The sequence below is a fragment of the Mustela nigripes genome, chromosome 2, assembly GCF_022355385.1.
Source record: "Mustela nigripes isolate SB6536 chromosome 2, MUSNIG.SB6536, whole genome shotgun sequence".
Lineage (NCBI taxonomy): Eukaryota > Metazoa > Chordata > Mammalia > Carnivora > Mustelidae > Mustela > Mustela nigripes.
This window is the reverse complement of record NC_081558.1, coordinates 30,342,768-30,365,182: the sequence shown is the minus strand read 5'-3', so window position 1 is coordinate 30,365,182 and position 22,415 is coordinate 30,342,768. Positions and strand designations below refer to the sequence as shown.

The 22,415-nt window shown below is 49.0% G+C and overlaps 1 protein-coding gene across 1 annotated transcript; it reads left to right on the top strand.

Moving 5' to 3' along the window:
• The first annotated feature begins 17,096 nt into the window (after window positions 1–17,096).
• On the top strand, window positions 17,097–19,949 carry FEZF2 (FEZ family zinc finger 2). The gene is made up of 4 exons (XM_059387866.1): window positions 17,097–17,954; window positions 18,305–18,439; window positions 18,639–18,771; window positions 19,690–19,949. The coding sequence occupies exons 1-4, from the start codon at window positions 17,097–17,099 to the stop codon at window positions 19,947–19,949; spliced, it is 1,386 nt and encodes a 461-aa protein (XP_059243849.1).
• The last annotated feature ends 2,466 nt before the right edge of the window (window positions 19,950–22,415 follow it).

Below are 22,415 nucleotides of genomic sequence, written 5' to 3'. Positions count from 1 at the left end.
ATTTCTCGTGCCAGGAACACAGCCTCACCAGGCTAGACTTGGAAGCCTCTCGTGAGCAGAGATATAAATTCTTGCCTTCACTATAATGGAATACAATGGAACCAGGAAAAAGAATAAAGTAGGCTTTGTTTGTTTTCCATATAATAGTCACTATTGTTGCAGAGGTTTGTTTACTTTTGTTTTCCTTGCGTAGAGTTGACACACAGTGTTACATTAGTTTTAGGTGTACAACATACTGATTGGACTTCTCTCTACCTTATGCTGTGCTCGCCACAGTGTAGCTGCCATCTGTCCCCATACAATGTTATTGCACAACCACTGGCTGTATTCTCTAGGCTGTACCTTTTATCCCCACGAATTCTGAACTCCAAAACCTGATGCCAGTATCTCCCGCTCCCCTGCCCCCATGTTGCCCATTCCCCACCCCCCTCCTCTGGCATCTGTCGGTTTGTTCTTTGTATTTATGGGTAGAAAAAAGTATGGGTATATGTGCTGATACTGCAGAATGCCCAAGATATATAGTTTGGTCTTTCTTTCTTCTTTTTTTTTTTTAAGATTTTATTTATTTATTTGACAGACAGAGATCACAAGTAGGCAGAGAGACAGGCAGAGACAGAGAGAAAGAAGGGGAAGCAGGTTTCTTGCTGAGTAGAGAGCCCGATGCAGGGCTCAATCCCAAGACCCTGGGATCATGACCTGAGCTGAAGGCAGAGGCTTTAACCCACTGAGCCACCCAGGAGCCTCTTGTTTGGTCCTTCAAAAAACAAAACAAAACAAAAAAAAAAAACCCACGGGCAGACCAGCACTTAAAAGAACTAAAAAGTCAGGACACCTGGTGCAGTCGTTAAGCATCCAATTCCTGCTTTCACCTCAGGTCATGATCTTAGGGGCATGAGATTGAACCCTCCCTCAGGCTCCATGCTCAGCACAGAGTCTGCTTAAGATTCTTTTTCCCCCTTTCCTACTGTTCCTCCCCCACCATGCTCTCTCTCTCTCAAATAGATAAATCTTTTTAAAAAATAAAACCGAAAGACTTAAAAGGTAATAAGCAGATTTATCCATATGTGTGTATGTGTATTTATCAACACATATTTTCAAGAGAGTAAATGGACATTTGTCATTTTGACCTCCCAGACTCCAAATCCAAAAATCCAAGAAGTTGGAGGGGATAGAATGTTCCCTCTGCATGACCATGGCTGTTGGTATGTGGCTAACGATGCTTTGACAATTAAGGGGGACCCAAAAGCACATCAGCACCAGAAGACTCCCAGTCTGGCTGCAGGATAGTTCCAGGTGCCTGATAATGGGACCCTGGATCCAGAAGCAAGTGCAGCCCACACAGAGCTGTCCCTGTGACTCTTCTGACTGTGCCTCACTTCATGTGTCCCTTGGTTCCTCACTGAGCCCGTCCCCAGCCCTCTCTTAGCAATTCATCAGCTCTTCTTCTGACATCAGTTTCTGCTGGTGGTGACCACTGGTGGAAACAGGAGGGCTTCAGAAGAAACTGGGAAGAGTGGTTGCCACTGGGGAAGGGGACAGCCGATTTCGGACGGAAAGGAGACATTTTTCAGCACACAGTGTTTTATTTTGTTTGATTATTTTAACCATGTGTATTTATTTACTTTATTTTTTCAAAGTAATCTCTTTCTCCGTCATGGGTTCAAATGCATGACCCTGAGATCAAGAGTCACATGCTCTCCTGACTAAGCCAGGCAGGTGCTCCTCAAATTAAAAATATGTTATTTTTAAATTTTTATTTATTTATTTTAGGGAGGGGGAGGGGAGAGAGAATCTTAAGTAGGCTCCACACTCAGTGCAGAGCCTGATGCAGGGCTTGATCTCACAATCTTGAGACTGTGACCTGAGCAAAACTCAAGAGTTGGACAGTTAACTGACTGAGCCACCCAGGCACCCCTAAAATACTTTAAATGAATGTTTTGTTTTGTTTTTAATAAATTTACTTTTTGAAGTGTTCCCATAGAGTAGCATCTGGACAAGAAAAAACTGTTAGTAGCAGGCACAGGATAAAAGGTTAACCAGTACACTCTTTCTTCTGCTCAGGTCCTCTTGCCAGGGAGAGAATCTTAACCTGGAGTGTTCATCTAGAACTCAGAAGGTCTGTGAATTTGAATGGGGGGGAGGGAGGAGGCAGTAAACCACAGTAGCCTCTGTAGTATCCATGAATATTTCACCAGCAGAAAACTTAGAAATTTTCATATCACATTCTACTTATTACGATATCTCAAGATATCACTTATACTCATCTGTACTTCTAAATTACCTTAGGTATTATACCTGCCACTGATCTTATTTAATGCATTAAGAAAAAAAAGCATATATATCACTATATCATACTTTCTATTTTTTCATTTTATTTTTATTTTTTAAAGATTTTATTTATTTATTTGACAGAGATCACAAGTAGGCAGAGAGGCAGACAGAGAGAGAGAGAGGAGGAAGCAGGCTCCTTGCTAAGCAGAGAGCCAGATGCTGGGCTTGATCCCAGGACCCTGAGATCATGACCTGAGCTGAAGGCAGAGGCTTAACCTACTAAGCCACCCAGGTGCCCCTCTTCTTTTTTCTTTTAAATTGGTTACAGAGACTAAGGTTTTACTTATCTATTTTTTTCAGTAAACTCTACCCCCAAGGTGGGACTCAAATTCAGCACTCTGAGATCAAGAGTCACACATTCTACTAATTGAGCCAGCCAGACGCCCCCCATTGTCTCTTTTCTTAATTCTCTTACCTATAAAATGTTAACAATATCCTACCCTTTTTCATACAAACCATGTAAGCGATATAATTTTAATTTCTTGAAAGAAAGTCAGACCACCAAACTGGCCCAAACAATTCAGCAAATGGTAGTCTACAGTTTACTGCTTGAGGAGATTAATATGTCATATTTTTGTGCTTCTACATAAAGTGAGATCATGGCTAAGGGCAAGAAATCTGGGGTCCCATTCTGGCTAGCCAGGGGTTTTGATTCTGCCACTCAACTAAACACGGAGCCTTACACTAATCACTGATACCCACCAAGCCTGGTTTACTTTACAAGATAGGGATAACCAGTAGCCTTCTTTTACAGGCTCAGACTGGTGATAAAATGATAACAATTGCTAATAACTGCCAGGTTCACAGCACCTGGCACATAGTCAGATATCAGGAACCATAGTTGCCCTCTGGGGAAAAAGACTAGATTTGGCCAAAGGGAGACTTGATTTCCACTATATTGTAGATAGTGTACTATATTATGTTGTTGCAACTCAGTAAGTGGTCACAACTGTTACTATTGTATCCAAAAAGTCATCAAGTCAGTAAACATTAAATTCAGTTCACTAATAACCTCCTAGGCGATCAATATTAATTTATTTACTCCTTTAGGTTCTCTAGGTGAAAACTTGATCTAACCTGCAAACACGTGAAAAGATAATACTTCCCATGCTGAACTATGTGAAATAAGCATATGCTCCAATTTAATTTAACAAGAGGGATAGAGATTTACTTGCTAGGGCTCTTCTTTCATTCCCCAAGCAAGCTCTTATTTATAGAATGTTAAGTTTCTCCCGTACATAAATTTGTACCACCTCCACTCCTACCCCCAAGGAAACTATGGAGGTGTGGGCGGGAGAGAGAATGATCTAAAGGAAATCTTTATTCTGAAATTAAAATAAATATCTTCCCAATACCCAAGGAAAAGTCTGGGAAGGCTTCCTTTCGTTAAAAACTAGACATTTTTAAAAACATGAGTAAGGAGACTAAAAAGCACCACCATACATTCCAGAACCACAAAGGATGAAAAGTCAGGCTGCCTCTGAACTCGTCAGGAACGCAGAATCTTGATCGGAGCTGAGCCTCATTACAGGACAGTGGGGAGAACGTCTGTCTTTGTAAACCAACATGAGGCTGATCTTATCCTTAAACACTAACCACATGTGGAAAAGAAATATATATGGGGCGCCTGGGTGGTTCAGTGCGGTAAGCCTCTGCTTTTGGCTTAGGTCATGATCTCAGGGTCCTGGGATCGAGCCCCATATCGGGCTCCCTGGTCGGTCGGGAGCCTGCTTCTCCCCCTCTCTCTGACTGCTGCTCCCCCTACTTGTGCTCATTCACTCTCTGTCAAATAAATAAATAAAATCTTCCCCCCAAAATAAAGAAAGAAATACATGTAGTACAAAATGCAATGCTGCAAGGTGAGTTCAAGGGTGTACATGGCAGAGACATAAAGGAAAGAGCGTAATTCTTCCAGTCATTTGTTTCATCCAACAAACCAAGGGTACCTGCTGTCCACTGGTAGCTGTGAGGCCGAGACGAAAGCCAAACAAGAGAGGCCCCTGCCTACCAGGAGGTCACAGGCCAGGAGGTTTCAACAGCAAAAATGTTCTCTCAAAAGAATGATCAAGAAGGAGTGGCAGAAAGAAGGGCAGCATCTTAAGAAATGAGTTTTTTATTTTTTTTTTATTTTTTTATTTTTTTTTTTTAAAGATTTTATTTATTTATTTGACAGAGAGAAATTACAAGTACACTGAGAGGCAGGCAGAGAGAGAGAGAGAAGGAAGCAGGCTCCCTGCTGAGCAGAGAGCCCGATGCGGGACTCGATCCCAGGACCCTGAGATCATGACCTGAGCCGAAGGCAGCGGCTTAACCCACTGAGCCACCCAGGCGCCCCAAGAAATGAGTTTTTTAAATTGCCAACACCACAGGGATGCTGTCAGCAAAATTCAGACTATGAAAACTACAGGACAAAAAAACAAACCAAAACTAAAAACACAAAAAATGTATACAAAGGATTACTTAAAATTATGACATTTACAAGAAAACTGGAAATCAGAACACCGGGTATTTGATGGTGTTAGGGAATTACTGTTGATATTTTAGGTGATGGTAGTTAAATTACTTATGGGCAACCAAATATTATGCCTGGGACTTGCTTTAGAATAATAGGAAGGCAGGAGTGCCTGGGTGGCTCAGTGGGTTAAAGCCTCTGCCTTCTGCTCAGGTCATGATCTCAGGGTCCTGGGATCGAGCCCCACATCGGGCTCTCTGCTCAGAAGGGAACCTGGTTCCCGCCCCCCAGTCCCTGCCTGTTTGTGATCTCTGTCAAATAAATAAATGAAATCCTTTTTTTTTTTTTAAGATTTTAATTATTTATTTATTTGATAGAGAGAGAGAGATTACAAGTAGACAGAGCAGCAGGCGGAGAGAGAGAGAGGAGGAAGCAGGCTCCCCTCTGAACAGAGAGCCCTATGTGGGGCTCCATCCCAGAACCCTGAGTTCATGACCTGAGCTGAAAGCAGTGGCTTAACCTCCTGAGCCACCCAGGCACCCCAATAAATGAAATCTTTTTAACAATTTAAAAATTTAAAAAAATAATAATAATAGGAAGGCAGAGTAGATGGGAATATAGAGGAATCAGGTTTGGTCTTGGACTGACTTTATTGGGGTTGGGTATATGGGTTTGTTAAATATTCTGTGCTCCCATTGAAAACCCCTCATACTAAGGTTCGGCTGTTTTTTTATTTAGCAGGGAAGATTTAACAGAAATCACAAAGGTGATGCAGTTTGCTGGCTAGGGAGAAGCTCAAACTGGACATGAAAATCTTGCTCTTGTGAGTAAATACCCTTCCAGTATGTGCCTTCTCTCGTATTTGTATGATATGGACTGGACCATTCTTCTCATTTTCTAGAACTTCCTTCCTCTGGCACCTCTGATTCTTTCTCTAGGCATGGTGAGAGATTTGCACCATTCCACCTGTTCTCAGGAGTGTCCCCCCTCCTGGCCAGCTACCTTCCTTTTACAAACATCTGTCTAAGGCCAGGGCGCAATCCTTTGGGTGACTTTTTTAAGAGTTGCAGACCACCTTGGCTTCATTAGCCCGAGGCTCCCACTCATGTAGATGTAGGGGTGCTACATCTCCAGCTACAGGTCAGCACCCACATGCGGGACCTAAAGGGCAAGCTCACCCAAGAAAGGATAGAGGGCCTAGAAGACATGAAGGGGCCAGCAGCTTGCTTTCTGACTGGGGATTTCTGAAGAGCAAGGGTTCTCAAGGAAATGTTCAAAACCCTAAAGCAATCTGGAACCATTTAGATGCCACAAAATGTTTGACACTCATCTCCCCTTTCTCTGGAGGGTTCTCTCTCTGAGATAGCCTTTCCTATATTTCTTCATCTCTACTGTCACCCAGGTCTGTACCATCATTTTTATATTCCAAGTTCTCCATAGCTTGGTACCTGAGTCGGTCCTGGATCGAGAACATATGGGCAGAAGTAGAAATGAGAGACCATTTGGGATCTATCCGATTTGTAAGGATTTTTCCTCAATGATAATGCCCAGCATTAGTTAAGGTGCTGGAAGAAGGCATTGTATCTCCTTCTGAAAGGCAATTTGTCAGTTGATATTTAAATCTTTTAAAATGTGCATATCATTTGCCATAATAATTCTGCTTCTGGGAATTTGTCCTATGGGAATTTGCTATGCACAAAATGTATGTATGGGAATGTTCCTGATGGGAGCTATTGCAAAAAAATGTGAACGACTTAAACATCCAATGATAAAGGACCGTTTAACTGAATTAAAGCCATTTCATGGAGTAGTACAGAGACATTAAAATTATGTCTTAGCAGCATATTTAAAATGGGAAAAAAGTCATGCTATATCAAGTGGCAAAGCAGATTATAAAACAGTACATATATGGGGCACCTGGGTGGCTCAGTGGACTAAAGCCTCTGCTTTCAGCTCAGGTCATGATCCCAGGGTCCTGGGATCAAGCCCCACATTGGGCTCTCTCCGCAGAGAGCCGGCTTCCTCCTCTCCCTCCTTGCCTGCCTCTCTTGCCTACTTGTAATCTCTGTTTGTCAAATAAATAAATAAAATCTTTTTAAAAAAAGTACATATCTATGATATCAACCCTGTCAATTCATAGAATATACACTAATGCACCTGTGATTTCTCCATAATAGGATTATGCACACTTTTAATATTCTTTGTAGTCCTCTGCTTTTCCCAAAATTTCTTCATTACTTTTTATTTTTTTTTTATTTTTTTTTTTAAAGATTTATTTATTTATTTGACAGAGAGAAATCACAAGTAGTCGGAGAGGCAGGCAGAGAGAGAGAGAGAGACACGGAAGCAGGCTCCCTGCTGAGCAGAGAGCCCGACGCGGGACTCGATCCCAGGACCCTGAGATCATGACCCGAGCCGAAGGCAGCGGCTTAACCCACTGAGCCACCCAAGCGCCCTCTTCATTACTTTTTAAATCAGAAAAAAACCCCACAAAGTTTTTATGTACAAAAACAAGAAAGTAATTTTGGGGAGAGCGCCTGGCTGGCTCAGTTGTTGGAACATGCAACTCTTGATCTTGGGGTTGTGAGTTCGAGCCCCATCATGGGTGTAGAGATTACTTAAAAAATAAAATCTTGAAAAAGAAAGTAACTTTTTTGCCCTCTTCCTCCTCCTCCAGGCAGACTGAAGGACCATGGTATGGATAACAATAGCAAACACACATGAAGTGCTTTCCTTGGCCAGAAACGAGTGCTTGAGCTCCATATTCATTTAGTTCTCATTTAGTCCTCGCCACCAGGTGCCCAAGAAGATGTCCATCTCCTGTCAAAGCTGGGCAACTCCAGCTTGCAGAGAGTTTTTCCAACCTGCCTGTGGATACACAGCTGACTGAGAAGCCAGTGTTCGAACTGATTCTAGAACCCACAGTGCCACAAAGACAGCCCTACAAAACCCAGGATGGAATTCTATATTATGCCATAATAGCGTGTTCCAGGGGGACCCAAGTCCATCCAGACCAGAATCCTATCTCTAGAAAAATCACCAGGCAGCAAGCTGCCAAAGGAGGAATTCACCGACCCATCACAGATGCCTCCAGAAACCTGTTCTTTATTAGTTCAGCATGCCACCTCTGTTGGAATGGGAAGTTTCTTAAACTTTCTAACTTCCCTGTCAGGGAGTTCTTTTGGTTTGTTTTTTGCTTTTTCCCTCTAACTGCCCTCTTTGAGTATCTTGGACCAGCCTAGCCGCACCGATTAGCCATTCTCCATTTCCAGACACAAAGCCTGGTTTGCAGAAGGTAGTGACCCATGTCTATCGGCTGAATGAAGGAATGTAAGCTGCTTCTGGGCAGGGATCATGTCTATGTCAGTAAGCACTGTATCTGTGGCATCTAGATATGGTGCTCAATATAGAAAAATCTCAAGATAGGTGTGCTGGCTAACTAATGAATTAATTATATCACCTTGGGTCTTATATCTTCTCACTCTTTCAGGACCAGAGAATTATTTTTAGTCTATCTAAATTAGAGCTCCAGTTCTTACCTCCTCACTCCTCCCTTAATTGCTTTAGTTGTAGGCTCTGGGTATCTTTCTTAAAGTGCTGAGATCAGATTTGTAACCAGTCCCACTCGCAGAATTCACCAGAGATTTGCACAAAGGGATTGTTAAGTATTTGGTTTGGTTTCTGTATCCCAAGGCTTTTTCCTGCTAAAATAAACTTTGCCACCCTCTCCCAGAGCAAAACCGCTAGTTCTGCTAACTGGGTCACTTGCCAGAGAGCCAAGATTCTGTCTTTTTTTTCTCCTGGTCTTGTCTAGGGCCAAGACCCAGTGAGTTGAGCTCTAAAGACTTGCCAAGACTTTCTATTAATGCCAGTTCCTACCATCAGCCCATACCCCCACGCTCCTGCCTTCAACCAGACCCTCCACTTCCCAAGGCCACTTGCCAAATTGTGTCTCTGGAAAGTTTGAAGCAGTTCCTGGCCTAACATTTTTCACCTGGTGCCCTGGCAAAGGGCACGGGCCCAAGGTCACAGCTGCCATCCTTCCTCTGAGGTCTTGGGTGTGAAAAATGCTTCAAATGAAATCCTCTCATTGAGCCAAGCATTTCTGAGCCCATTGCAGGTTCCCTGGGAAGTTGGATCAATGGTCCAGGCTCCAAAGACAACTGTGTTAGGAATTTGGTAGCAGCTTGTTTTTAGAAGTCTATATGCGAGGCCAGTTAACTAATGGAATTGTCTGGTCTAGAGGAAGAAGGTCAAGGAGAATTCTTCAAAAGGCAGGTGAGCATTGTCTCTTTCGGGATCGGGGGAAAGGAAGCAAGTCAGACAACTTAATGCTATTAACTTCTTTAACAGCTAATAGAGATATTATAATAGATATATAGAAAAGTGACCAAATAAGTATATTTATCAATTATATAGGAGTAGAACAAATACATAAAGATATTCAAATAAGTGTACACATCTTGATAAATATCCACAAATCAGAACCCTTACTAGCACCTCAGAACTGCCTACTGCTCTGTATCCCCCAATTTTGCCTATTTTTGAACTTTTAAAAATGGAATCATGCAATATGTAGTCTTTTGGATCTGTTTTTGTTCAATATTGTTTATGATATTCATTGGTGCTATTTAGTATAGCAGTGTTTTGTTGATTTTTATTGATGAATGTAGCATTTCATTTCGTGAACATACCTTTATTTATTTATTTATGAGTTCCACGCTTGATGGTTATTCAATTTCCAGTTTAGGACTATTACCAATAGCACAGCTATGAACATTCTAGTCCACGTCTTTGAGTGAACATAGGAACACACTGCTGTTGAGTATATATTTAGGAGTGAAATTGCTGGATCCTAAGGAATGCAAATATTCAACTTTAGTAGCTACTGCCAACCAGGTTTTCAAAGTGTCCCAATTTACACTCGGCTAGTCGTTCAGGCTCGTTGTTTAGCTCTGGATTTTTAGTATGGTGGTTAGGAACAAACCGGTTCTGAAAACAAACTCTTTCTGGTCATGTGACCTTGGACATGTTATCTAGTCTCCAAGAGCATCAATTTCTTCAAGTCTGTCTAATAGACATATGACTATATACTTCATAGGAAAAAGTGAGAACTGAGTAGAGTGGGCATTAGCTTAGTACCGTGTCTGGCATAGCATGGGCCCTCAGTAATAAGTCATCATCTAATGATTGCTACCCTAGCTTCATTCCCCAAAAAGAGAGGGTTTGTGTGTGAGGGAGACCTCAAAGGAAGCAACAAGAGGCTGATTCATTCTTGCTGGAACTCTACTCAGTGTCCTCGCCATTGCCATTTTGTCTTTACCAAAGTTAATCTACAAACCACCAGTGGGGAGCACTTAAACGGAAATCTTGACCCAGGAGTGGAGAAGATGGGATTCAGCTGAATAGTGTAGACCTCAAGAAACCAGGCTGGAAAGAACTTTTTGCCCTCACACCGGGGAAATGCCTGTCAAAGCCAAGCCACGCCAAACCAAACCACCCACCAAAGAAGAGAATGGACAGACTGGCTTCAGAAGTGATCCTAGCATTTCAGGTTCTTCTCCAGTGGGCCAGCCAATGCAGACCTATGCTGCCCAGCAAGTTTCCAGAAGTTTGGACAAATCTGAAATCAGTTCCTCTCACCCCTTTGCCCCTTCCAGTCCTTCCTTTTCCCTGCCGGCTTAACTCCAGCTCTCAGCACTTAACGCTAATACCTTTGGGCAGGCTCCACCGGGGAGTTTAACTAGCTGCCAAGTTAAATAACGCGGAGGATCCTAAGCCGTCTTCCCAGGAAGTCAGAAATCTTCAGTACCCGAATTAGGCAAGGCCAGTTACTTACCAAAACTCCTTTTCATTTCCTGTGTATGTGTGTATATATGCACACACAATATGTATATATCACACACCCATATATGTATGTATATATGCATATGGGTGTGTAATATATCCTTCTTCATAAATGATTGTTTCCTCTGGGTTGCACACCAAAACCGCATCGCAAGAGGAAAACACTTTTGCATGAGGCGCCTGTTTTCCCCACTGCGCCTCACAAAATGACACGTCCGCTGACAAACTGCTGCGTGAGGGTATTGGATCTGATTCCTAATTAAATGGCATTTCTAAGCGAAGGGTTGTCGATAGCAGTGAATATATATACATATACACATACGTATATACACAATGAGCATACATAACGCATATATAATATATATTTAAATATGTACACTTAATTACATACATATTTAAACGTGTATTTAATTTGTGATTATATATGCATCCAGTAGTCAGAGAGTAGAGCGCACTAAACTGGAATGGGTAGAGACTGCAGATCTGCTCTTGGGGGAGAATCCCCCTGGCCTAGGAGTGCGAATTTCCAGGTTTCCAGATACGTAGCTAATGTCCTCTGATGTGATTGCAGAGGGGGTTGGGAGGATTCTGGAAATCATGATGGGTTTGCACCACCGCCTGATTCTCCTCTTGGCTGCAAAGCCAGCCGCCCTTGGCTTATAGGCGCCTCTCGCGTTCAAGGGTGAAAACCAGTCTGTGGGTGCACTGAGATTTGCAAACTAGTCCCCAAATGCAACGGGTGCTGCAAAACCGCCGCCGGGTGCAGTGGGACGGGCACTCGGCCACCCTGGCTGTGGGCGCCGCAGCCTCCCTGAGGACTCGGGCAGATGCAGTCAGCTCTGGCCCATCTGTCCCTGGAGGCCCGGGCCCGAGACTGTGCTCGAGCGCGCTGTGCGGGGATCCGGAACCCGGGAGCTCTCCGGGCGCGCCCGGCCTCGTCTGGCCGGGGTATCTGGGGCTCTTTGTCTCTTGGCCGCACTAATCCTGCAAACCGCGCACCGAAGGCGGAGGCCCCTGAGCCTTGGACAAGCCCACTCCTGGCAAGCCGGTCCGAATGTTTTCAATAAAATGCTTCCTGGGGTGGGGGGGGGTGGGGGGTTGGGGGAAAAAGAAAAGATCGCAGAAAATTTTCTCTGCAGAAGTTAATCTATTTTCAGCGGTTAAGCGTGGCACCATGTAAATCAGATCCTAAATATCCCTTTAGGAAGAAGTAAGAAAGGGAGGAAGGGAGGTGGGGAGAGTGCTTCAACCATGAAGTTTGATTTGGGGTTTTTGTTTTGTTTTCCAAACAAGTTACGGCGGAGCGGGGAGAAAACATCGAATCCGCCCTGTGGGTGTTTCCCCAAGCCCGGCAGCCTGGAGCACGCCGTCTGCCCCCAAGCTGCTCAGCTCCTGGGGGAGATAGCAGGAGGATGTATTAAGTATTGCAACCTAAGACTCAGGTGAGAAAATAATAATACTATTTAAAATAATAGTGCCTCTTGCCATCTAGAACCAACAGACAGATACGAGCACCCAGAGCTGGAACTGCAACACCTTTTCTATGGTAGAAATGCTTGCCTTTCCCCTCGGTGATGCCGGCAGTGGTGTAAAGTGTGAGCTTTTGCTCAAGGAAGAGATTTTCCTCTGAGGCTGTCTACACCCCGGGAAGGCGTCTGCTAAGTAATTTGTCCTCAAGTGAGGGCGATTCCTGGCATTAAACAACAAAAAAATGGAAACAAAAGTCATCATTGCAGTGTTCGGGTTAGTGACCATAAAAAGGCCAGAGGGAAGGGGGCAGGAGGAGAGGGGAGGCTCTAGCCGTGCCAGTCATATTTAATATGCTTCCCACAAGAGAAGCCCTTGCAGAATCAATAGACAGCCGCCAGCTGTGCTTAAACCTGCGATTTCAATTAAAACATTGCGCTCCAGTCCTTGGGGTTGAGCCTGGATCCCCAGTCAGTGGTGTGCGAGTGGCTTGGCACGGGTGTGGTGTCCCACAGCCGCAGATCCCCGAGGTCGCGGCGTGGGTCAGGCCCAGCCGAGCCGCAGAAGCGCCCGGCCTTGGCACCCTGCTCTGCAGCGTGGGAAGAGCACAGGCTGCCCAGGGGCGTCAGGCTCAACTCTGGCGGTGTTCCCCCACCGTGGTCGAGGTGTTGAGGACCAAGCGTGGGCCAGATGGGCAGAGGCAAAAGCGTCTGGCTTTCAGCTGAGGTGCGGGAATGAGAGGGACCTGGGGCTGAGAGGCCTCGGGGCAGAGGAAGACCCCACGGTGGGGCCAGGCCTGGCAGGCCAGGAGTAGTGGGCCGTGGTCCGCACCATCCAAGTGAGGCTGGCTTCGGCGGGCCTAAGCATAGGAGGGCAGCTCCAAATGTGGCCCCTGGGGCAGAGCGCTCAAGGCCTAGTGGGCCTCGCCTGGGCCAAGACCCAAGTGCCTCCAGGAGAGGTGGCTTGCTTGGTCCAGTTGCCCACAAAAGCACCTAACCTCCAAAGTGGAGATTTTGTACCAGTCTGGACTGGGGAGACAGATGGGACCTCTATCACCACAGTCTTAGCCCACTTTTAACCATTGCTTTGAAGGACAGATCTTCTTTAGGGTGAGACGCTTTGGAAAACTTTTCCGTAGAAGGATTCCCATCCCAGAAACATCTGCGTATCCCTGGAGCCTCCTATTGCCCTTCAGGTGGAGTTATTTTGGATCCCCTCTCCCCAGTCACTAAAAATGTGTAGGTAGAAAAACAGCGACCCGTCATCTCACAGAACTCTGCCACCAACTTCATAAAATGGTCAAATTTTCATTCCCAAGGTTGTCCCTCTTTGTTTTAACATTTCAGCCTTAAAAAAAAAAAATGCTGCAAATGAGAATGAATTTGAAGGATTGAGGGGCAGCGAAAGGAAATCTCAGCACTCTCTCCACCAAGCGCTATGTTTCCCGAGTCCTCTTTTATTCTGCCTGAAATCATCTCGTTTACAGAAAATATTTGTTTGCACTATTAGTTGGTACTGGAGTTAATTACTCAATGTGTTAACGTGAAGTAATATGTATAAAAGTAGGATCAGTGTTTATTGTGTGGGTGAGCTGTTGAGCGGTGCTTGAATAAACTGCAATTAGGGTTAGATAGAGATTAATTAACATGTGAGTGGCAAGGTGTAAAATAGTCTCCAACCCTCCACTTCAATATAATCTGCGGGCAAGGGAAGAAGTTTGTGGAAGCTAATTAAATACTTTTATAAAAGCCAGTGTATTCACCCAACATTTGGAAAGAGAGGCACATTAGGGGCAACTTGTTTTTACCCAAATGTTTTCTTTCTGTGGAGGTAGCACTCCTTTGTGATGCCGGGGAGAGCAGGATGGCTTATGCAGTTACAAAAAGCGCTAGGGATGGCCAGGCAGGTTCACGGAAAGCCTCTGGAAGCCTTTCAGCCTGATGGAGCTTTCAAACCAGCAGATCTTTCGTGCTGCCGAGATCAACAATTACCCAATTTGGAAAGGGGGTTGGGGTGCAGTGCCGGTGACTGAATGAGACACGCAGGAAAGTCGGGATAGAAATTCGGGTTTTCAGCCCCTGCGGGTGTATTGATATTATTTCAATGTCGGGGTGAGTTGTCGGTTTGTTTCATGTTTGGTGGGGGTGGGGTGTGAGTGTGTGTGTGTGTGTGTGTGTGTGTGTTGGGGGGGAGTTCTGCTGTGTTGTTTTCACATTAACTTAGGGATGGGGGTACACTGGGTCTGGAATTCCGCCTCTCTGAACATCTAAATTCAGTGAGCTGTATATGGAAATATTTTTTCAGACGAGCAAGCTTCTTTCTAGCTTTGAAATCTCGAAGTTTGGGGAGAAGAGTTTTAGGGGGACAGACTCGTGCCTGCTGAATTTAGAGGCAGTAGAGGCAGTTTCCCAGCTTGGCAGGGTGAGAAAATCAACCCACTGATGTCACCCTCCAGGCCACTTTCCCTCGGAGACATCTCTTTGTTCCCTCCCCTTGCTTTCCAAGTACACTTTTCCTTTCCCTCACCTGCCAGGTCAATATCGGGTCTGAAATTGCACGACAGAGGGAGAGCGGGTAGTAGAGAGAAGTTCTGAAGGGGAAAAGGAGCGCTTTGCCTTCAGTTACAACTAGACCTTTCCCTGATGGTTTTCTGGGATGTTTTGCAGCTGAGAGGCCTCGGGGCAGGATACTCAGTTTCTCAAGACCTGTTCCTGAGTGAAAAAGGAAAGGGTTTGCTTCCAGTAGCATTTTCTGGGGCTCCACAAGATCGTGTATCTTTGGAGATAAAATTCACTATCAAACCCTCAACCCTGTTTGCTCATATTATACCCACCGTAATCCTCTTAAACTGTGGTTGCGGCTACAAAGCTCGTGGTCTTGCAAAAGCCGGCTGGCAAGATATAATTGTCCCGCAAACAAAACCGTCCAAAAGTTTTAAAAAACCCCTGCACCTCCTCCTCCTCCTCCCCAAACCTAATTCTCTCGCTCTCTCTCATGCTAGCCGTCCTCCCCACCCCCATAAGAACCCTCAGCCTCGACCACTTTTGTTGTCGCCAAGAGCACCAGGCCTGTTGAAAGTGCTGGAGCGTCTTTGAGCAGTTTGTTGTGATACGCAGGTGGAATGGTCTGCAAACAGATGAATTCAGCCCCTCCAAACCGAGCGTGGAGCGCGCTGCTTTTGTGCGCCCGGCACAAAACGCTGAATTCCTCCGAACTTACTTGGGGCCTGTCTAGAAAAGGGCCTTTTCTTCCCTCTGCTTGTACCTCTGGCCACACTAAGTCTCTGCCCGCCCCCCTTCAAGCCCCCTCCCTCTCCCCTCTGATAATCCTTCTCTTTATTTTAGAAAAACACAAAACCCGGTTCCACGCGGTGCTTTAGTGGCTAAAAGTGAAAGAGCTGCCTTGGCAGAATTCAGCTCTATGAATCACTTCGGAAAATTGGTTCGACTGAATGGCCTTAGGAGGAAAAACGTTTTAATAGGATCCAGGGGAGGTTCTGCTGTTTCAATCTGCTCCTTAAACAGGTGGAGATTGGACCTTCTCAATTATACAAACAGTAAGTACCCATCAGCAGGGAGAGCTGCCCTCCGAATCCTCCCCGCACGCAGCCCTAAACCAGCCTTGGAGCCGGGCTTTGCCTCAGAAACCCGATCACAAATCAGCGATTCTGATCGATTAGGATCTCAAACAGTACTCCAGCTTGCTGTGTAGTCTCCCCCAGCCGCAGGCGGGGAGTCGGCCAGAGAGGGGGAGGCGCACCCGCAGGGAGCTGAGGCCCCCCGGGATCTGGGCGCGCGGCCTTGCTCTTCCGGACGCTACGGGGTCGTCCTTAGGCGGCGGGAGCTCTCTCCCGACCTCCGACGCCAGCCAAGGCGAGCTCGTTGTTTTTGCATAAATTAATATTTCCCCATTAACAAGTTCCCCCCTCCAAACGCGGCGCCCGCGTCCATGCGCCACATCCTAATGAGGTAATTATCATTTGCGCGTGTTCGGGGCTGGCGCCGGCTCCGTGGGTAAATGGCAGTTTATTAGCACGATGCCCAGCTCGGCTGCAGAGGGCTAAGGGATAGTTCAGCGACTAGACGGACACCCAGGGGCCCTTTGGGGCGGCGCGTGCAGGACCCTCTGCCCTCCCCGCGTCCCTCAAACCTATAGGCCCCCAAAGTTGTGAATCACGCACAGAACTCTGCCTGGGTTTGGGCTCCCCCCACCTTCTTTCCACCGGCAAAACCATCACGATTCCTCCCCCTCCCCCTCCCGTCTCTTCCCTCCTTCCCGATTCGCAAACCGCTCGCACTTTCCCGAGGGGAGCGCGGGCGCCAGTTGCCTCCTTTTAAAGTTTGAGGGGCGGTGGCGGCGGCGGCCGGCAGGCGCGGGGGAACACAGGGGCCGCTACGGGAGCCGCGCCGCCGCCCATGTCATTCCACTTCAAGTGACTTCATGTGATGTCAGCTGAATGTAAAAGACAGTGATCTCACGCGGAGGGGAAGATGTTTGCCATCAAAATGTGACAGAGGAGACACGCTGCATGGCTCGGAACGCATCTCTTTGGCGGTGGGGGAAAGAGGTAAATGCGAGGTGGCTCTCCTGGTCCTCTTTAACTTTGCCCCTTCACTGTCCAGCTCCCCGCACGCGTGGCGGAGGCCAGGGTCCAAGGAACGGCTCAGGGGGGGTTAATTTGAGGCTCTTTTCTTTCTTTCTTTTTTTTTTTTCTCTCTCTCCTTTTCCTTTGTAAACCCTCCCCCTTCTTCCCCCTTTCAAAGTCTCAGGGCAGGGGCTGGTGGGTTCCTTTGCGCGCCGGGTTAATGGGCGGTAATTTGGTACCCTTGGGTGCACTTTGTTCTGCCCCTGTTCATTTGAATGCAAATGGGTGACCTGGACCCGACAAGGTGCTTATTAAATTGCGGTTTCCCTCCCTGCCTTTTCCGGAATGCAGACTTAGAGAAGAGAGGCTGCGCCCCGGCCCAGTCCAGCACGGCAAGGCTCGGCTCGGCGCGCCATGGCCAGCTCGGCTTCCCTGGAGACCATGGTGCCCCCGGCCTGCCCGCGCGCTGGAGCGTCGCCGGCCACTTCCAAGACGCTGGCCTTCTCCATCGAGCGCATCATGGCTAAGACGTCGGAGCCCCGTGCGCCCTTTGAGCCCCGGCCGGGGACGCTGGAGGCAGACGGTGGCCAGGGCAAGAAATTGCTCAACCTCTGCTCGCCGCTGCCCTGTATGATCCCCCTCCAGCCCCTAGGCTACGAGGTGCCGTCCAAGACGCTGCTCAGTTACTCGGAGCTCTGGAAAAGCAGCCTCCGGGCGGGCGGCGGTGGTGGTGGAGGAGGAGGAGGAGGAGGAGGCGGCGGTGGCGGGGGGGCCCCGGTGTGCGGCGCCAGCGGCTTGTGCAAAACCAACTGTGGCGTGTGCTGCAAGGCCGATCTGGGCCTGGCGCCGTCTGCGCTGCCGGCGGGCAGGGTCATCAAGCCGCAGGTCATCAACCAGGCGGTGGGGCTGCCGGCCAGCGGCTCGCTCTACTACTTCAACTACCTGGACTCTGCCGCGTACCCGCCGTCTGAGCTCCTCGGAGGCCACCTCTTCCCATCCGGCCTCCTCAACGCACAGGCCCCCGCTGCCCTAGCTGCGCACCCCAAGCTCTTTTTGCTGGAGAACGCCAAGTTGGCCGGCCTGGCCGCGGACAAGTTTCCCCATCCGTCCCCCTATACCCATAAGGAGCGCTTGCCCGCGCCGCTGGAGCAGGTGCTGAAGGAGAACTCGGCTCTGACCGCAGAGCGCGGCGGCGTGAAGGGCCACAGCAAGCTGCCCGGGGGCTCTGCGGACGGCAAGCCCAAAAACTTCACCTGCGAGGTGTGCGGCAAGGTGAGGCCCCGGGTCCGTGGGGGCTGGGAGGGATGAGCAGGGACAGCTGCTTTCCTGAGGGAGCCTGGACAGCCCCTTTCTCAAGTTCAGGAGCTTCCCAGTAGTTATCTACTACTCACATTGGGGGCCTAGTTGGGCCTCAGTTTCCTTCTCTGTAAAATGGGGATGTCGTTGTCAGCGGCTACACGGGACTGGCGTGGGCGCAGTGGGTCGGGAAGCGGTTTGCGAAATGAAAAGGGCTCTGGTTTCTGAAGGGAGTGTTGGTTGGGGGATGTAGGCTATGGCCTCTCCAGTTTGATTCTACTCTCTCGGACGGACACACCACAAGGCCCCCTCGTGTCCTTCCATAGGTGTTTAATGCTCACTATAACCTCACCCGCCACATGCCGGTCCACACCGGAGCCAGACCGTTCGTGTGCAAAGTCTGCGGCAAAGGCTTCCGCCAGGCCAGCACGCTCTGCAGACACAAAATTATCCACACCCAGGTACGTGGCCCCCGGGTCCACTTCGGCCCGCGCGCAACACCCCGCGCCTGAGCGACGGTGTTGGGGAGAGGATGGCAAGGGTTCCCCTTACCCCTCCCGGGGGCCCCGTATCCCTTCAAGGTGCCCCTTCAAGGTGCCCCTGAGGTGGCTTCTCCTAGCCGGGGCCTTGGCCTCACTGTGCGCGCGCCCCTTTCCGCAGGAAAAGCCGCATAAATGCAACCAGTGCGGCAAAGCCTTCAACCGCAGTTCCACGCTCAACACGCACATCCGCATCCACGCGGGCTACAAGCCCTTCGTCTGCGAATTTTGCGGCAAAGGCTTTCACCAAAAAGGTAATGTGCAGGGCGAGGCCCTCTCTTCACCTCTCACCTCGGGACTCGGCGGGTCACTCCGAGCGGGAAGGCAAAGAAGGATCCGCAGAGAGGGAGCGTGAGAGCTGCCAGCTCGGCCGCAGCATTTCTTTGGAATCGGGTTGTGACCGGTTTGGGTGGAGGCTCTCCGGGCCGGGTTAGTAGACCTCGCTGGAGTCAGGCTGGTTGCATGGGGAGACTCCGAATTTGGGAAGTGGGAAGGAAGAAGGGGGCCGAGGGAAGGGAAGTAGGAGAAAGAGAGGATATTGCCCTATAGAAAAAGCTTGCCTTTGTAGCCGGGACACCCCTTTCAGATGAAAAAAAAAAAAAAAAAAAAAAAAAAAAATTGAGGCAAACTCCACCTCCTGGGAATAACAAGACTGGGGGAAACCATTATTGTCCCCAAGACCTCCAGGCCCGGCGCCCGGCTTCGGTTTTCCAACGCACTTTTGGATCTCCAGGTGGTAGCTGGGGGGAACAGAGGGAGTAACTTTTAAAATGAGAAGATAAACAGAAAATGAGGGACGAAGCCCGGGTTCGTGCGAATTTCTTCCAGCGAGGCAGCAGCCGGGAGAAGGACCCGGTGCGTCTCTGGGCTATGCAAAAGTTTGCTGGCCAGCCGAGCACAGCGGGAGGGACGCTGCGCGGGCCTGTGCCCCGGGCGGGGCAGGGGCGCAGGGCGGCTATGCCGGACTCGGCCCTCCATCCTGTCGTGAGAGCCTTCTGCTTGATGCAGACGAAGTTTGACAACTTCTTCACTCGGAGAGGTCGCGCCCGCCTAGCCAAGCGTCGCCGTCTTTGCGCGGGCAACTGAGCCAACCCCGGGACGCTCGCGGGCCACCCCCACCCCAATCCTACTTCATCCCCCCCCCTCCTTTTTTTGTTTTTGGTCTCCCGTAGGGAATTACAAGAACCACAAGCTGACCCACAGCGGCGAGAAGCAGTACAAATGCACCATCTGCAACAAGGCCTTCCACCAGGTCTACAACCTGACCTTCCACATGCACACCCACAACGACAAGAAGCCTTTCACGTGCGCCACTTGCGGCAAAGGGTTTTGCAGAAACTTTGACTTAAAGAAACACGTGCGCAAACTCCACGACAGCGTGGGGCCTGCTGCCCCCTCCACAAAGGACCTGACTCGGACAGTGCAGAGCTGAGAGCTACTGCCTCGCCCTCCCTTCCAGCCCCGTCCAGCCCCCAAACAGATCACACGTATAAACTTATTTCTAAAATTAAAAGAAAATTAAAAAAAAAAAACTATAGCAGAGAGGCTAAAATCTATTTATCGAAACCAGCATATTTTTTGGAAAGCTAAACGTTTCCTCGATGACTGGCAGCAAACGCGTGGCTCCCACCTTTGTGTATTCGGGAAACTTATTTAAACCCAGTGCGCTGAAACGCATTTCCTCCCAGGCCTCCGCTTCTCCTCGGGCGGCGGGTTTTCACCCCAGCCTGTCACGTGAACGCCCCGGAAGAGCGCGGCGCCCCCAGCCATCTTTATACAGCCATGTAAATCCTCCTGTTACAAGCGAACTCGGAATATATACATGTCTAACACAATAAACAGAATCACTAGTGCTCGTTTTCTTTCCCCCCGCCTCCCCTCGCCGCCAGGTCAGCTCAGCAACCCCAGAGAAGGAGAAGGAAACAGGCGTTTATAGCATTTCCCTGCCCAAATGCGACTTCCTTTGGGGTGCTGGGTCCAGGGTGAAGCCAAACCCGTGTTCCTGCGGCGCTTGCATGTTAAGAGCCACCACCACACACCCCCCACACCGCCAACCTCCCCCCACCCCGCCCCTACACACCGGGAGCGAGGGAGCAAAGGTCTACATCGGCCTACACGTGGTGCCAAGTTTTTCTCTGGTGACTCTTCCGACGCTTGGGATTCTGGGTGTTGCCTTATTTGGGTGAGAAAATTAAAAAAAAAAAAAAAAAAAAGGAGGGGTTAAAAGTGGATGGGTGTGGGAGAGCTGGGTTAGGTGCATCTATCTTTCAGCAAATCGCCTTTCCTCGAGAGGGCAAACGGCCGGGGCAGTGCCCTGCCTGGGAGCTTCTGGGCATGTTCCCTTTTCTGGGCGACCTCCGGGCGGGGGCGGGGAGACTCTGCCTCCCAGTTTTCCCTGGAGACAGGAGCTGGAGGCCCAGGGTCCCCAGCCCAGCCGGAACTCCGAGGCTCCCTGGCCGGTGCTGATGATCCTCCGGGTGCTGTGCGCCCTGCCGCGGGAGGGCGCCCCCGGACTCCGGGAGCTCGCAGCCGCCGCCTCCCGCGCCCTGATTACCGCGCAGTTAGCCCATTTTCTGAATAGCTATCTCCGCTGCCGAGCATGCTGATGAAATGATCTCACGCTTGCTTCCTAAGTAATGACCCAAATTAAGAGAGAAAACAGAGACCCTTCAAACAGCATTACATTAATCATCTAATCATTCCCAGGAGGGGGTCGGCCGCCGCCGCCCCGTTTGATCCGAATCTGGATAATCAAGAGCTCAGATTACTGGCTCGGCGCGCCGGACCTCCCCCCACTCCACACACACACTCTTAATATTCGCGCCGAGATTCAGCCCACGTCTTCTGGAACGCTGTTCCCCGGCGTGGGGAGGAAATGCGGCGCCGGGCCGGGGAGCGCGCTCCACGCAGCCTGGCGGTGGCAAGGGCTAGGGCGGCGGCAGCTGGGCGCCCATCCCACGCGGATTTCCACGGCAAGTGGAGGTTATTTGGAGGGAAAGATAGTTAATGCAAAAGGAAACTCTCTCGTAACTTTGAAGTGACTTGAGTGTGGGTTATCCCAACACCCAGTATACAGTAGGAGCTCAGCGCTCCTCGCGCCAGGGGGCTTCCACGATCATAAAAGCTCACATTTTCCCCAGGGCTTGCTCCATTCCGGGCTCTCGACACACGTGCTTTCGAATGTTCACAGCAACCCTCAAGCTGGGGATGATTTACGGACGGACAAAGAAATTGAGGCAGAGATAAACCAAACGCCTAAGGTCACAGAACTGGGTAAGGCTGGGATTCGAAATCCGGGAGGCTTTTCGGGAACCCAAACTGCCTTCAGTTCTCGTGGGTGGGGGATGAATCTGTAGGTTGGGACCCGCAGAAAGACGTTCGGCTTCTGCGTGGAAGCTCTGTCCTGGTTACAGCCAAGGGTTGGGTCCCGACCCCCGCCCCATTTGCAGACCCATTGCGCAGGGAAGGAGAATTGTCGATTTTGTTTGCACAGAGGACGGCGACAGCTTCCTCAGGCTGTCGCGGGAGTATTTTTAGTACCTCCGATTCAGAAATAGGAACGTGTACATTAGAATTCCATTTCCTGAAAGGAGAGCGTCCTCGTTTTTGTAATCCCCCACCCCCCAAGTCTGGGAAGACGCAGTGAGGGGAGGGGGAACGAGGAAGCGAGGAGGAATTTAAATGTTAGCTTGTTCTGGCTGCAGTTCGCTGAGGGGAGATTGGGACCCAGAGGGATATGCAGATTTAACTCCGAAATCTCCATGGATGCCACAAACCCCAGGAAACCCCAGGATGGGCGAGGAGGACTTGGCGGCTAAGAATATGGAAATATCGCCTTGCTTTTTCCCAGACATCTATCCCCAGGGGGATTGCGGGCTGGTTTGAGGAGTCAGCTTCC

What these genes read in the sequence shown, in the direction of transcription:
- FEZF2 (XM_059387866.1), top strand. Translation starts at nt 17,097, where the DNA reads ATGGCCAGCTCGGCTTCCCTGGAGACCATGGTGCCCCCGGCCTGCCCG. An exon ending in ACAAAATTATCCACACCCAG is followed by an intron (nt 18,440 to 18,638) that starts GTACGTGGCCCC and finishes CCCTTTCCGCAG; the next exon opens with GAAAAGCCGCATAAATGCAA. An exon ending in CAAAGGCTTTCACCAAAAAG is followed by an intron (nt 18,772 to 19,689) that starts GTAATGTGCAGG and finishes GGTCTCCCGTAG; the next exon opens with GGAATTACAAGAACCACAAG.